Raw genomic sequence first — 12203 nt, 5'->3', positions numbered from 1 at the left:
TTAGGGTACAGCACAGGTGATGGTAATCATACAGTAAGAGGGAAGAGCAGGAGCAGAGCATTGTGTCCTCCTGGAGAGGTCATGTTGGGAGGTATGACATAGGTATGAGCACTGGGGCAGTATTAGGGTACAGCACAGGTGATGGTAATCATACAGTAAGAGGTAATAGCAGGAGCAGAGCATTGTGTCCTCCTGGAGAGGTCACGTTGGGAGGTATGACATAGGTATGAGCACTGGGTCAGTATTGGGGTACAGCACAGGTGATGGTAATCATACAGTAAGAGGGAAGAGCAGGAGCAGAGCATTGTGTCCTCCTGGAGAGGTCATGTTGGGAGGTATGACATAGGTATGAGCACTGGGTCAGTATTAGGGTACAGCACAGGTGATGGTAATCATACAGTAAGAGGGAAGAGCAGGAGCAGAGCATTGTGTCCTGGATAGGTCATGTTGGGAGGTGTGACATAGGTATGAGCACTGGGTCAGTATTAGGGTACAGCACAGGTGATGGTAATCATACAGTAAGAGGGAAGAGCAGAAGCAGAGTATTGTGTCCTCCTGGAGAGGTCATGTTGGGAGGTATGACATAGGTATGAGCACTGGGTCAGTATTGGGGTACAGCACAGGTGATGGTAATAATACAGTAAGAGGGAAGAGCAGGAGCAGAGCATTGTGTCATCCTGGAGAGGGTCATGTTGGGAGGTATGACATAGGTGTGAGCACTGGTACAGTATTAGGGTACAGCACAGGTGATGGTAATCATACAGTAAGAGGGAAGAGCAGAAGCAGAGTATTGTGTCCTCCTGGAGAGGGTCATGTTGGGAGGTATGACATAGGTATGAGCACTGGGGCAGTATTAGGGTACAGCACAGGTGATGGTAATCATACAGTAAGAGGTAATAGCAGGAGCAGAGCATTGTGTCCTCCTGGAGAGGTCACGTTGGGAGGTATGACATAGGTATGAGCACTGGGTCAGTATTAGGGTACAGCACAGGTGATGGTAATCATACAGTAAGAGGGAAGAGCAGGAGCAGAGCATTGTGTCCTCCTGGAGAGGTCATGTTGGGAGGTATGACATAGGTATGAGCACTGGGTCAGTATTAGGGTACAGCACAGGTGATGGTAATAATACAGTAAGAGGGAAGAGCAGGAGCAGAGCATTGTGTCCTCCTGGAGAGGGTCATGTTGGGAGGTATGACATAGGTATGAGTACTGGGTCAGTATTAGGGTACAGCACAGGTGATGGTAATCATACAGTAAGAAGGAAGAGCAGGAGCAGAGCATTGTGTCCTCCTGGAGAGGTCATGTTGGAAAGTATGACATAGGTATGAGCACTAGGTCAGTATTAGGGTACAACACAGGTGATTGTAATCATACAGTAAGAGGGAAGTACAGGAGCAGAGCATTGTGTCCTCCTGGAGAGGGCATGTTGGGAGGTATGATATAGGTATGAGCACTGGGTCAGTATTAGGGTACAGCACAGGTGATGGTAATCATACAGTAAGAGGGAAGAGCAGAAGCAGAGTATTGTGTCCTGGAGAGGTCACTTTGGGAGGTATGACATAGGTATGAGCACTGGGTCAGTATTAGGGTACAGCACAGGTGATGGTAATCATACAGTAAGAGGGAAGAGCAGGAGCAGAGCATTGTGTCCTCCTGGAGAGGGTCATGTTGGGAGGTATGACATAGGTATGAGCACTGTGTCAGTATTAGGGTACAGCACAGGTGATGGTAATCATACAGTAAGAGGGAAGTGCAGGAGCAGAGCATTGTGTCCTCCTGGAGAGGTCATGTTGGGAGGTATGACATAGGTATGAGCACTGGGTCAGTATTAGGGTACAGCACAGGTGATGGTAATCATACAGTAAGAGGGAAGAGCAGGAGCAGAGCATTGTGTCCTCCTGGAGAGGTCATGTTGGGAGGTATGACATAGGTATGAGCACTGGGTCAGTATTAGGGTACAGCACAGGTGATGGTAATCATACAGTAAGAGGGAAGAGCAGGAGCAGAGCATTGTGTCCTCCTGGAGAGGTCATGTTGGGAGGTATGATATAGGTATGAGCACTGGGTCAGTATTAGGGTACAGCACAGGTGATGGTAATTATACAGTGAGGGAAGAGCAGAAGCAGAGCATTGTGTCCTCCTGGAGAGGTAATGTTGGGAGGTATGACATAGGTATGAGCACTGGGTCAGTATTAGGGTACAGCATAGGTTATGGTAATTATACAGTAAGAGGGAAGTGCAGGAACAGAGCATTGTGTCCTCCTGGAGAGGTCATGTTGGGAGGTATGACATAGGTATGAGCACTGGGACAGTATTAGGGCACAGCACAGGTGATGGTAATCATACAGTAAGAGGGAAGTGCAGGAGCAGAGCATTGTGTCCTCCTGGAGAGGTCATGTTGGGAGGTATGACATAGGTATGAGCACTGGGTCAGTATTAGGGTACAGCACAGGTGATGGTAATCATACAGTAAGAGGTAATAGCAGGAGCAGAGCATTGTGTCCTCCTGGAGAGGTCACGTTGGGAGGTATGACATAGGTATGAGCACTGGGTCAGTATTAGGGTACAGCACAGGTGATGGTAATCATACAGTAAGAGGGAAGAGCAGGAGCAGAGCATTGTGTCCTCCTGGAGAGGTCATGTTGGGAGGTATGACATAGGTATGAGCACTGGGTCAGTATTAGGGTACAGCACTGGTGATGGTAATCATACAGTAAGAGGGAAGAGCAGGAGCAGAGCATTGTGTCCTGGATAGGTCATGTTGGGAGGTGTGACATAGGTATGAGCACTGGGTCAGTATTAGGGTACAGCACAGGTGATGGTAATAATACAGTAAGAGGGAAGAGCAGGAGCAGAGCATTGTGTCATCCTGGAGAGGGTCATGTTGGGAGGTATGACATAGGTGTGAGCACTGGTACAGTATTAGGGTACAGCACAGGTGATGGTAATCATACAGTAAGAGGGAAGAGCAGAAGCAGAGTATTGTGTCCTCCTGGAGAGGGTCATGTTGGGAGGTATGACATAGGTATGAGCACTGGGGCAGTATTAGGGTACAGCACAGGTGATGGTAATCATACAGTAAGAGGGAAGAGCAGGAGCAGAGCATTGTGTCCTTCTGGAGAGGGTCATGCTGGGAGGTATGACATAGGTATGAGCACTGGGTCAGTATTAGGGTACAGCACAGGTGATGGTAATAATACAGTAAGAGGGAAGAGCGGGAGCAGAGCATTGTGTCCTCCTGGAGAGGGTCATGTTGGGAGGTATGACATAGGTATGAGCACTGGGTCAGTATTAGGGTACAGCACAGGTGATGGCAATCATACAGTAAGAGGGAAGAGCAGGAGCAGAGCATTGTGTCCTCCTGGAGAGGGTCATGTTGGGAGGTATGACATAGGTATGAGCACTGGGGCAGTATTAGGGTACAGCACAGGTGATGGTAATCATACAGTAAGGTAATAGCAGGAGCAGAGCATTGTGTCCTCCTGGAGAGGTCATGTTGGGAGGTATGACATAGGTATGAGCACTGGGTCAGTATTAGGGTACAGCACAGGTGATGGTAATCATACAGTAAGAGGGAAGAGCAGGAGCAGAGCATTGTGTCCTCCTGGAGAGGTCATGTTGGGAGGTATGACATAGGTATGAGCACTGGGTCAGTATTAGGGTACAGCACAGGTGATGGTAATAATACAGTAAGAGGGAAGAGCAGGAGCAGAGCATTGTGTCCTCCTGGAGAGGTCATATTGGGAGGTATGATATAGGTATGAGCACTGGGTCAGTATTAGGGTACAGCACAGGTGATGGTAATTATACAGTGAGGGAAGAGCAGAAGCAGAGCATTGTGTCCTCCTGGAGAGGTAATGTTGGGAGGTATGACATAGGTGTGAGCACTGGGACAGTAATAGGGTACAGCACAGGTGATGGTAATCATACAGTAAGAGGGAAGAGCAGGAGCAGAGCATTGTGTCCTCCTGGAGAGGGTCATGTTGGGAGGTATGACATAGGTATGAGCACTGTGTCAGTATTAGGGTACAGCACAGGTGATGGTAATCATACAGTAAGAGGGAAGTGCAGGAGCAGAGCATTGTGTCCTCCTGGAGAGGTCATGTTGGGAGGTATGACATAGGTATGAGCACTGGGTCTGTATTAGGGTACAGCACAGGTGATGGTAATCATACAGTAAGAGGGAAGAGCAGGAGCAGAGCATTGTGTCCTCCTGGAGAGGTCATGTTGGGAGGTATGACATAGGTATGAGCACTGGGGCAGTATTAGGGTACAGCACAGGTGATGGTAATCATACAGTAAGAGTTAATAGCAGGAGCAGAGCATTGTGTCCTCCTGGAGAGGTCACGTTGGGAGGTATGACATAGGTATGAGCACTGGGTCAGTATTAGGGTACAGCACAGGTGATGGTAATCATACAGTAAGAGGGAAGAGCAGGAGCAGAGCATTGTGTCCTCCTGGAGAGGTCATGTTGGGAGGTATGACATAGGTATGAGCACTGGGTCAGTATTAGGGTACAGCACAGGTGATGGTATTCATACAGTAAGAGGGAAGAGCAGGAGCAGAGCATTGTGTCCTCCTGGAGAGGGTCATGTTGAGAGGTATGACATAGGTATGAGCACTGGGTCAGTATTAGGGTACAGCACAGGTGATGGTAATCATACAGTAAGAGGGAAGACCAGAAGCAGAGCATTGTGTCCTCCTGGAGAGGGTCATGTTGGGAGGTATGACATAGGTATGAGCACTGTGTCAGTATTAGGGTACAGCACAGGTGATGGTAATCATACAGTAAGAGGGAAGTGCAGGAGCAGAGCATTGTGTCCTCCTGGAGAGGTCATGTTGGGAGGTATGACATAGGTATGAGCACTGGGTCAGTATTAGGGTACAGCACAGGTGATGGTAATCATACAGTAAGAGGGAAGAGCAGGAGCAGAGCATTGTGTCCTCCTGGAGAGGTCATGTTGGGAGGTATGACATAGGTATGAGCACTGGGTCAGTATTAGGGTACAGCACAGGTGATGGTAATCATACAGTAAGAGGTAAGAGCAGGAGCAGAGCATTGTGTCCTGGAGAGGTCATGTTGGGAAGTATGACATAGGTATGAGCACTGGGTCAGTATTAGGGTACAGCACAGGTGATGGTAATCATATAGTAAGAGGTAAGAGCAGGAGCAGAGCATTGTGTCCTCCTGGAGAGGTCATGTTGGGAGGTATGACATAGGTATGAGCACTGGGTCAGTATTAGGGTACAGCACAGGTGATGGTAATCATACAGTAAGAGGGAAGAGCAGGAGCAGAGCATTGTGTCCTCCTGGAGAGGTCATGTTGGGAGGTATGACATAGGTATGAGCACTGGGTCAGTATTAGGGTACAGCACAGGTGATGGTAATCATACAGTAAGAGGGAAGAGCAGGAGCAGAGCATTGTGTCCTCCTGGAGAGGTCACGTTGGGAGGTATGACATAGGTATGAGCACTGGGTCAGTATTAGGGTACAGCACAGGTGATGGTAATCATACAGTAAGAGGGAAGAGCAGGAGCAGAGCATTGTGTCCTCCTGGAGAGGTCATGTTGGGAGGTATGACATAGGTATGAGCACTGGGTCAGTATTAGGGTACAGCACAGGTGATGGTAATCATACAGTAAGAGGGAAGAGCAGGAGCAGAGCATTGTGTCCTGGATAGGTCATGTTGGGAGGTGTGACATAGGTATGAGCACTGGGTCAGTATTAGGGTACAGCACAGGTGATGGTAATAATACAGTAAGAGGGAAGAGCAGGAGCAGAGCATTGTGTCATCCTGGAGAGGGTCATGTTGGGAGGTATGACATAGGTGTGAGCACTGGTACAGTATTAGGGTACAGCACAGGTGATGGTAATCATACAGTAAGAGGGAAGAGCAGAAGCAGAGTATTGTGTCCTCCTGGAGAGGGTCATGTTGGGAGGTATGACATAGGTATGAGCACTGGGTCAGTATTAGGGTACAGCACAGGTGATGGTAATCATACAGTAAGAGGGAAGAGCAGGAGCAGAGCATTGTGTCCTTCTGGAGAGGGTCATGTTGGGAGGTATGACATAGGTATGAGCACTGGGTCAGTATTAGGGTACAGCACAGGTGATGGTAATAATACAGTAAGAGGGAAGAGCGGGAGCAGAGCATTGTGTCCTCCTGGAGAGGGTCATGTTGGGAGGTATGACATAGGTATGAGCACTGGGTCAGTATTAGGGTACAGCACAGGTGATGGCAATCATACAGTAAGAGGGAAGAGCAGGAGCAGAGCATTGTGTCCTCCTGGAGAGGGTCATGTTGGGAGGTATGACATAGGTATGAGCACTGGGTCAGTATTAGGGTACAGCACAGGTGATGGTAATCATACAGTAAGAGGGAAGTGCAGGAGCAGAGCATTGTGTCCTCCTGGAGAGGTCATGTTGGGAGGTATGACATAGGTATGAGCACTGGGTCTGTATTAGGGTACAGCACAGGTGATGGTAATCATACAGTAAGAGGGAAGAGCAGGAGCAGAGCATTGTGTCCTCCTGGAGAGGTCATGTTGGGAGGTATGACATAGGTATGAGCACTGGGTCAGTATTAGGGTACAGCACAGGTGATGGTAATCATACAGTAAGAGGTAAGAGCAGGAGCAGAGCATTGTGTCCTGGAGAGGTCATGTTGGGAAGTATGACATAGGTATGAGCACTGGGTCAGTATTAGGGTACAGCACAGGTGATGGTAATCATACAGTAAGAGGTAAGAGCAGGAGCAGAGCATTGTGTCCTCCTGGAGAGGTCATGTTGGGAGGTATGACATAGGTATGAGCACTGGGTCAGTATTAGGGTACAGCACAGGTGATGGTAATCATACAGTAAGAGGGAAGAGCAGAAGCAGAGTATTGTGTCCTCCTGGAGAGGGTCATGTTGGGAGGTATGACATAGGTATGAGCACTGGGGCAGTATTAGGGTACAGCACAGGTGATGGTAATCATACAGTAAGAGTTAATAGCAGGAGCAGAGCATTGTGTCCTCCTGGAGAGGTCACGTTGGGAGGTATGACATAGGTATGAGCACTGGGTCAGTATTAGGGTACAGCACAGGTGATGGTAATAATACAGTAAGAGGGAAGAGCAGGAGCAGAGCATTGTGTCCTCCTAGAGAGGGTCATGTTGGGAGGTATGACATAGGTATGAGCACTGGGTCAGTATTAGGGTACAGCACAGGTGATGGTATTCATACAGTAAGAGGGAAGAGCAGGAGCAGAGCATTGTGTCCTCCTGGAGAGGGTCATGTTGAGAGGTATGACATAGGTATGAGCACTGGGTCAGTATTAGGGTACAGCACAGGTGATGGTAATCATACAGTAAGAGGGAAGACCAGAAGCAGAGCATTGTGTCCTCCTGGAGAGGGTCATGTTGGGAGGTATGACATAGGTATGAGCACTGGGTCAGTATTAGGGTACAGCACAGGTGATGGTAATCATACAGTAAGAGGGAAGAGCAGGAGCAGAGCATTGTGTCCTCCTGGAGAGGTCATGTTGGGAGGTATGACATAGCTATGAGCACTGGGTCAGTATTAGGGTACAGCACAGGTGATGGTAATCATACAGTAAGAGGGAAGTACAGGAGCAGAGCATTGTGTCCTCCTGGAGAGGTCATGTTGGGAGGTATGACATAGGTATGAGCACTGGGTCAGTATTAGGGTACAGCACAGGTGATGGTAATCATACAGTAAGAGGGAAGAGCAGGAGCAGAGCATTGTGTCCTGGAGAGGGTCATGTTGGGAGGTATGACATAGGTATGAGCACTGGGTCAGTATTAGGGTACAGCACAGGTGATGGTAATCATACAGTAAGAGGGAAGAGCAGGAGCAGAGCATTGTGTTCTCCTGGAGAGGGTCATGTTGGGAGGTATGACATAGGTATGAGCACTGGGTCAGTATTAGGGTACAGCACAGGTGATGGTAATCATACAGTAAGAGGGAAGAGCAGGAGCAGAGCATTGTGTCCTTCTGGAGAGGGTCATGTTGGGAGGTATGACATAGGTATGAGCACTGGGTCAGTATTAGGGTACAGCACAGGTGATGGTAATAATACAGTAAGAGGGAAGAGCAGGAGCAGAGCATTGTGTCCTCCTGGAGAGGGTCATGTTGGGAGGTATGACATAGGTATGAGCACTGGGTCAGTATTAGGGTACAGCACAGGTGATGGTAATCATACAGTAAGAGGGAAGAGCAGGAGCAGAGCATTGTGTCCTCCTGGAGAGGTCATGTTGGGAGGTATGACATAGCTATGAGCACTGGGTCAGTATTAGGGTACAGCACAGGTGATGGTAATCATACAGTAAGAGGGAAGTACAGGAGCAGAGCATTGTGTCCTCCTGGAGAGGTCATGTTGGGAGGTATGACATAGGTATGAGCACTGGGTCAGTATTAGGGTACAGCACAGGTGATGGTAATCATACAGTAAGAGGGAAGAGCAGGAGCAGAGCATTGTGTTCTCCTGGAGAGTGTCATGTTGGGAGGTATGACATAGGTTTGAGCACTGGGTCAGTATTAGGGTACAGCACAGGTGATGGTAATCATACAGTAAGAGGGAAGAGCAGGAGCAGAGCATTGTGTTCTCCTGGAGAGTGTCATGTTGGGAGGTATGACATAGGTATGAGCACTGGGTCAGTATTAGGGTACAGCACAGGTGATGGTAATCATACAGTAAGAGGGAAGAGCAGGAGCAGAGCATTGTGTCCTCCTGGAGAGGGTCATGTTGGGAGGTATGACATAGGTATGAGCACTGGGTCAGTATTAGGGTACAGCACAGGTGATGGCAATCATACAGTAAGAGGGAAGAGCAGGAGCAGAGCATTGTGTCCTCCTGGAGAGGGTCATGTTGGGAGGTATGACATAGGTATGAGCACTGGGTCAGTATTAGGGTACAGCACAGGTGATGGCAATCATACAGTAAGAGGGAAGAGCAGGAGCAGAGCATTGTGTCCTCCTGGAGAGGGTCATGTTGGGAGGTATGACATAGGTATGAGCACTGGGTCAGTATTGGGGTACAGCACAGGTGATGGTAATCATACAGTAAGAGGTAAGAGCAGGAGCAGAGCATTGTGTCCTCCTGGAGAGGTCATGTTGGGAGGTATGACATAGGTATGAGCACTGGGTCAGTATTAGGGTACAGCACAGGTGATGGTAATCATACAGTAAGAGGGAAGAGCAGGAGCAGAGCATTGTGTCCTGCTGGAGAGGTCATGTTGGGAGGTATGCTTTAATCCAGTGGTTCTCAAACTCGGTCCTCAGGACCCCACACAGTGCATGTTTTGCAGGTAACCCAGCAGGTGCACAGGTGTATTAATTACTTACTGACACATTTTAAAAGGTCCACAGGATGAGCTAATTATTTCACTTGCGATTCTGTGAGGAGACCTGCAAAACATGCACTGTGTGAGGTCCTGAGGACCGAATTTGAGAACCTGTGCTTTAATCAAATGGTGATTCAGAGACATGAAATCCCTGGAGCTCATATGCGATTAATCTGTTACTTATTTGTTACATTGTGTCTACATACAAATTCTCTTTTGATACAATCGTGACTAGCTCCTAGTGTTACAGTGCACAGTATCTTTTTTAGGATTCTATATTGATATGCACAGCAATTATATATAATAAAACCCTTTTTCTTTTTTTTTTCAATTAAAACATTCTGCATTATCGGCTGCTTTTTTACCTGTTATCCCAAAGCGCAGTTAGTAATTTTCTAATTATTTGGTGTATTATCTCCGATCTTCCATTTACCAGGGACTGTTTCGATTGGCTGCAGGGGCCTCGGTCCTAAAGAAAATGAAGGGCAGTCTCGGTGCGGGTGACAGTGACTTGGCTGAATTTGTGTCTGAACCTCATGCAGTGGCAGGTAGGTGACTTTCTGCTGGATCCTCTGTTACATTACACAGTGTCCTATTCTCTTCCCCTCCACTGATGGGAACAGCACCTCTGCTACAGCAGCCTGGGCCCCTGGGCAAAGCAATGCACCGGGGCCCCTACCCACCCATTTACGGGAGACTTGTACTGACATCCAGCTCTTCAGTCTGTCTGCAATTCATTTGCTGTGTTTTCTATGCACAGATACTGGATTATGTTTGCACTAAATAATTTGACATTTGTATAAAGTAACACAATGAACAATCACAAATGTAGGTGTTAAACTGGGTACACAATGGGCGATAGATTGCGGCTGTGTACCAACGAGTACAACATAATTGACAGATGTCACGATCCGGGTAATTAGTCACCACTTCTTACCTTCTACGTGTCTCCTGAGACTGTCCCAGCGCTCCACGCCTGGATTCCACCTGCGCTGTCTGCGTGCCTCAGTCTCCCCTCCGTGATCCCAGCAGCACTGTCATGGCAACTTCTCTGTTAATCCCTACTGCTGAAGTGAATGGCGTCTCCTGCCCTCCGCGGCCTCCGCCGCCATTATCACTGACTTCCACATGTTAATGTACAAACAGACTTTCCCTCCAGATTCAAACATGGGCGCAGCCATATTTGATGTCAGCACATGACATTCTACAGCCTATCCGCTGTGCTCTGGACTGATTATCCAGCCAATGTCTGCTTCCCAGCTGGTATAAATATCCTGCATCCAGGCTTGTCTATCCCAGTACACATGGCTCTCCTGTTTGTGGATTCTACAGCTTGTTTCTCCAGGTGTTCCAGCTCCTGCGATCTTGCTCCACTAAGAGACCCGCACCAGTTACCATCCTGCGGTGCTACCTGACTCCTGCAGTGTTCCAGCATTGCTCCCGGTTATCTGCTGCCATCTGACACTGGCCTCCAGCTCACAGCGTTGGTCCTGCTCCGCTTCCAGCCTCCAGCGGTGTCCTGGTATCACTCCTAGCTCCTATTCTCTGCAGCATCACTCTCTATGCTCAATAGTGATTCTTCATTGGCTTCCAGCTTCCAGCAGTGCTCCTGTGTCACTATCTGCCTTCAAGCGGAGTTCTTCATCATCTCTAGTACCACTCTCTGTTACTAGTGTTATTCCAATATCGTTCTGCATTTTCTGCCACATAACATCGAACCACAGTTTCCATCGATACTCCCCATAGAACTCTAACTTCAGCGGTGAGTTCAGTACATGTTTAGTTTGCACAGGTTCTATCCGGTAGTCTCGGACAGTTCTCCCAAGTACCACATCAACCCCTGTGTCTATCCCAGCCTCCTGTGCATCACCTGCTGGGCAGCACCAGCTCGTTCCACATCACAGCGGTTAGCTGTGGCCACGGACTTACCGACTACGGGTCTGGCAAGGACTTTGTCACCTTGTTCTGCATAGCCGCAGCACTTATTACCTCTGCGCCTCAGGGAACTGTACTGCTATATCCTTCTGCACGTCTCCTGTTGAAGTCATTGCGTTACCAAGTAGTTCATACTGTGTGTTCAATAAACTGACTTAATTTTTATACTCCATTGTTGTGGTCACGCCTTCGGGCTGACGTTGCTAAATCTCCTGTATGTCCAGGAACCCTATTCTACCTTCACGGTTCACATACACGCCAGCCCCTACACCTGAGGCTTCCCCACGTCAGCCTCAGCCCTCAGTTGTGACAACAGACATACTGTATAGCGTCAGCCATGCCGCACAGCCAATGGCGATATCTCTGCGATCTTCCATGGCTGCAGCCTCCAGTGCAACTTTATGGGACTTTTGGCTATATATCATTTATGTCAAATGCACAACACAACTCTATCTGTAGTAAGTGGATAGATACTCTACCTGTAGTAAGTGGATAGATACTCTACCTGTAGTAAGTGGATGGATGCTCTACCTGTAGTAAGTGGATAGATACTGTACCTGTAGTAAGTGGATGGATGCTGTACCTGTAGTAAGTGGATGGATGCTGTACCTGTAGTAAGTGGATGGATGCTGTACCTGTAGTAAGTGGATAGATACTGTACCTGTAGTAAGTGGATAGATGCTGTACCTGTAGTAAGTGGATGGATGCTGTACCTGTAGTAAGTGGATGGATGCTGTACCTGTAGTAAGTGGATAGATACTGTACCTGTAGTAAGTGGATAGATACTCTACCTGTAGTAAGTGGATGGATGCTGTACCTGTAGTAAGTGGATAGATACTCTACCTGTAGTAAGTGGATGGATGCTGTACCTGTAGTAAGTGGATAGATACTGTACCTGTAGTAAGTGGATAGATACTGTACCT

General features: G+C 48.1%; 1 protein-coding gene across 4 annotated transcripts in view; it reads left to right on the top strand.

Moving 5' to 3' along the window:
- Window positions 1-12203, top strand: part of SH3BP1 (SH3 domain binding protein 1) — a 799734-nt gene that overhangs the window by 630832 nt on the left and 156699 nt on the right. For all 4 annotated transcript variants that reach the window (XM_063941456.1, XM_063941455.1, XM_063941457.1 and 1 more), the window contains one exon: window positions 9782-9893. In XM_063941456.1, the coding sequence (XP_063797526.1) occupies window positions 9782-9893 (112 nt within the window). The remainder of the gene's footprint in view (window positions 1-9781; window positions 9894-12203) is intronic.

This window comes from Pseudophryne corroboree, chromosome 9 (assembly GCF_028390025.1).
Source record: "Pseudophryne corroboree isolate aPseCor3 chromosome 9, aPseCor3.hap2, whole genome shotgun sequence".
NCBI classification, from domain to species: Eukaryota; Metazoa; Chordata; class Amphibia; order Anura; family Myobatrachidae; genus Pseudophryne; species Pseudophryne corroboree.
Note: the sequence above shows the minus strand (reverse complement) of the source record. Positions and strands in the feature narration are given on the sequence as shown.